The sequence below is a fragment of the Sinocyclocheilus grahami genome, unplaced genomic scaffold (genome assembly GCF_001515645.1).
Source record: "Sinocyclocheilus grahami isolate Dianchi unplaced genomic scaffold, SAMN03320097.WGS_v1.1 scaffold10551.1, whole genome shotgun sequence".
Taxonomy (NCBI): Eukaryota; Metazoa; Chordata; class Actinopteri; order Cypriniformes; family Cyprinidae; genus Sinocyclocheilus; species Sinocyclocheilus grahami.
The window spans coordinates 4,243-6,908 of NW_015513296.1; the positions used below are offsets into that span (position 1 = coordinate 4,243).

The 2,666-nt window shown below is 42.3% G+C and overlaps 1 protein-coding gene across 1 annotated transcript; it reads left to right on the plus strand.

Moving 5' to 3' along the window:
- Window positions 1-75: 75 nt before the first annotated feature.
- LOC107578498 (neuromodulin-like) lies at window positions 76-2,165 on the plus strand (the record flags this gene model as incomplete). Its single annotated transcript, XM_016264450.1, has 2 exons — window positions 76-562; window positions 1,569-2,165. Coding segments are annotated over 2 exons (543 nt in total), but the record flags the coding sequence as incomplete, so codon positions are not given.
- Between the last annotated feature and the right edge of the window lie 501 nt (window positions 2,166-2,666).

Here is a 2,666-nt window from a genome sequence, read left to right on the forward strand (position 1 = left end):
AGTATTGTATAAAGCGCTATACAAATAAAGGTGACTTGACTTGAGCGTCTCCGGTGAGCGTGTTGGAGTTACTGATGGTGTTTGTGTTTCTGGTCTCAGGTTGAGAAGAACGAAGAGGCTGATCAGGAGATCAAGCAGGATGGACCCAAACCGGAGGAAAACGGCCACAAGGCCGCCACCAAGATCCAGGCCAGCTTCCGTGGACACATCACCCGGAAAAAGATGAAGGACGAGGAGAACGACGCCGCTCCGGACGAGTCCGCAGAGGAGAAGGAGGAGCGAGTCTCTCCATCGGAGGAGAAACCTGCCGAGGTTTCCATGGAAACAGCAGAGGAGAGCAAACCGGCCGAGCAGCCCAACTCACCTGCCGCAGAAGCCCCGCCCACCACTGCCACTGACTCCGCCCCCTCAGACACGCCCACTAAAGAGGAGGCGCAGGAGCAGCTACAGGAGGCGGAGAACCCCACTGACGACATAAATGCACAGGAGGAGGAGGAAGCCAAACGAGCCGATGTGCCTGCCGCCGCCGAGAGCCAGGAAACAGACCAAATAGACAAAAAAGGTGCGTCAGAAAAGAGTTTGAGCTCTGAAATCATCAAGTGTGAGTGTGGAGGGTAAAAAACTACATCTGAAACAGCAAGCCTACTAGACTATATCAACCGGAGGTTCAGTTGGTTAGTTTGATCAGTTTAACCCCTGCTGCTAGTTTCTTTTAACTACATGCTTTCTCCATCGAGTAGACGTCTATTCTGAGCAAACTACTTGTGAATCGTGAACAAAAAATACAGATTTTTTGGGCATTGATGGTTCCATGAAGAACCTTTAACAATCATGTAAACCTTCCATTGCACAAAAGGTTCTTTATAGCGGAAAAAAGTGTTCTTTAGATTAGTAAAATGCTCTTCACACTGAGGAAAAGAACAGTCACAGGTGGTTTGGGAACCAACATGGTTCTTCGATGGCATCAATGGGAAAACTGCCTTTTGGAAACTTTATTTTTAAAAGTGTAATGTTCCTTGGTTCTTCAAAGAAGCGTTCAGTCAACAGTTGTCTTTTCAAAAATCTAAAGAGCTTTTTTCCTCTATAAAAGCAGATTTATAGTGATTTTCACGTTTATCAACAACATTTACCAAAAGTGTGTGAGATATGGGGAAAAGGACACGTATATTTTACAACCCACACTAATATCACTTCATGGATAATTTGGCAAGAAGTATTTTAGATACCTCATACATGCCCGGGTCAAAATGACCCAAAGTTTTTAGTAAAGGAACACATTTTAAACAAAATGTCAAACGTTTTGTGTTCGGGTCATTTTGGACTCAGAAGAGAAAAATACAAATTTGTCATATTTTTAGTAAAGGAACAAAATGTATGCATCTCTTCTGCTTCAAAACAGACCCGAATGCGTCACGAGGGTGTTATAAGAGAGTAGTTGAGTGAGCAACAATATACACATGCATATAAAACTAGAAGCTTGACAGAAAACTGTGCGAGCCGCAGTGCTTCTGTAGCGGACGGTTTGCAAGCGTGTCTGGAAGTGAAGCGGTTTCTTCTGGTGTTTGCAGAGGCTGTCGACGACTCCAAACCAGCAGAGGACGCCGGCAAAGAGGAGCACGTTTAACATCGACCAGTGAAATGTGCAAGCATAAGTAACCGACAGACTGCTCTCGATGAAGAAGACGGTCTGTCTTTATGTTTGTCCTCTCTGTTCTGCTGTGTGGAGGGAGTTTTCCAGCGCGGCTCGATCTCTGCATCCATCCGTCTGGAGCTCATCGCATGAGAACCCTTCCTCCAGAGACGAGAACCCAGCTAATACATGTGGCTTCTTTTACTGTCCTTGGTGTCGTTATGAGCGTTTCATTGGAGATATTGCTGCACTGATGTTAAAAATCGAGAAAATCCAACAAAAAGAAAAAGCGCCAGGCTTTCTGTTCAAGTGCGTTTGAATCTGAGTAAAATCGTGGAAAATGGTTTCGTCTGTTTTCAAAATAAAGAAATGTGCCAATTATGTTCAGGACGTGCGTCGTTCTTTCAGCCTGCTCTCGTGAAGAGCTGCTCTGATGAGTAATTACTCACGTGCAGGATCACCAGATCAACATGCATCACAACCTGTGAGAGCGGAATGATCTGTTAAAGGTTAGGAGTCAAAGATCATCCAGTTTCGGTTTTATGTCGTTAGTGCAGATGTTGAAATGAACAGTCACTGTGAAGACCTGAGTTCAGAAGATATTCAGTGTGAACGTGAAACAATAAAGCCAGACTGCGATTACTTTATTAGCTGCAGTATATCATAACGTCTGCGTAAGCAGAGATAATATTAGATAAACTACAGAATTAATTCTCCAGCAGAATATCCACAACACAGCTGTCAGAAACAACATCCGTTATATAATACATAACCTATTAAATGACTGTCAAATTAACATGCCATTATTAATTACAGGGCAAAAGTCTGCATTTATCAGTTTTCCCATAAATCATTAACCTACAAATTCATATTTCACTCCTCTATATATATATAAAGGTAAACAATCCAAAATCACATTAACTCTAATTTTATGGTTTGAAGTTGATTTAATGCAAAAAGCTTTTTTTAAAATTGCTTTATTTTTTTAAATACAAAATTATTTTTGGGGGGTGTGTGAGATGTTTATGTATAAAAT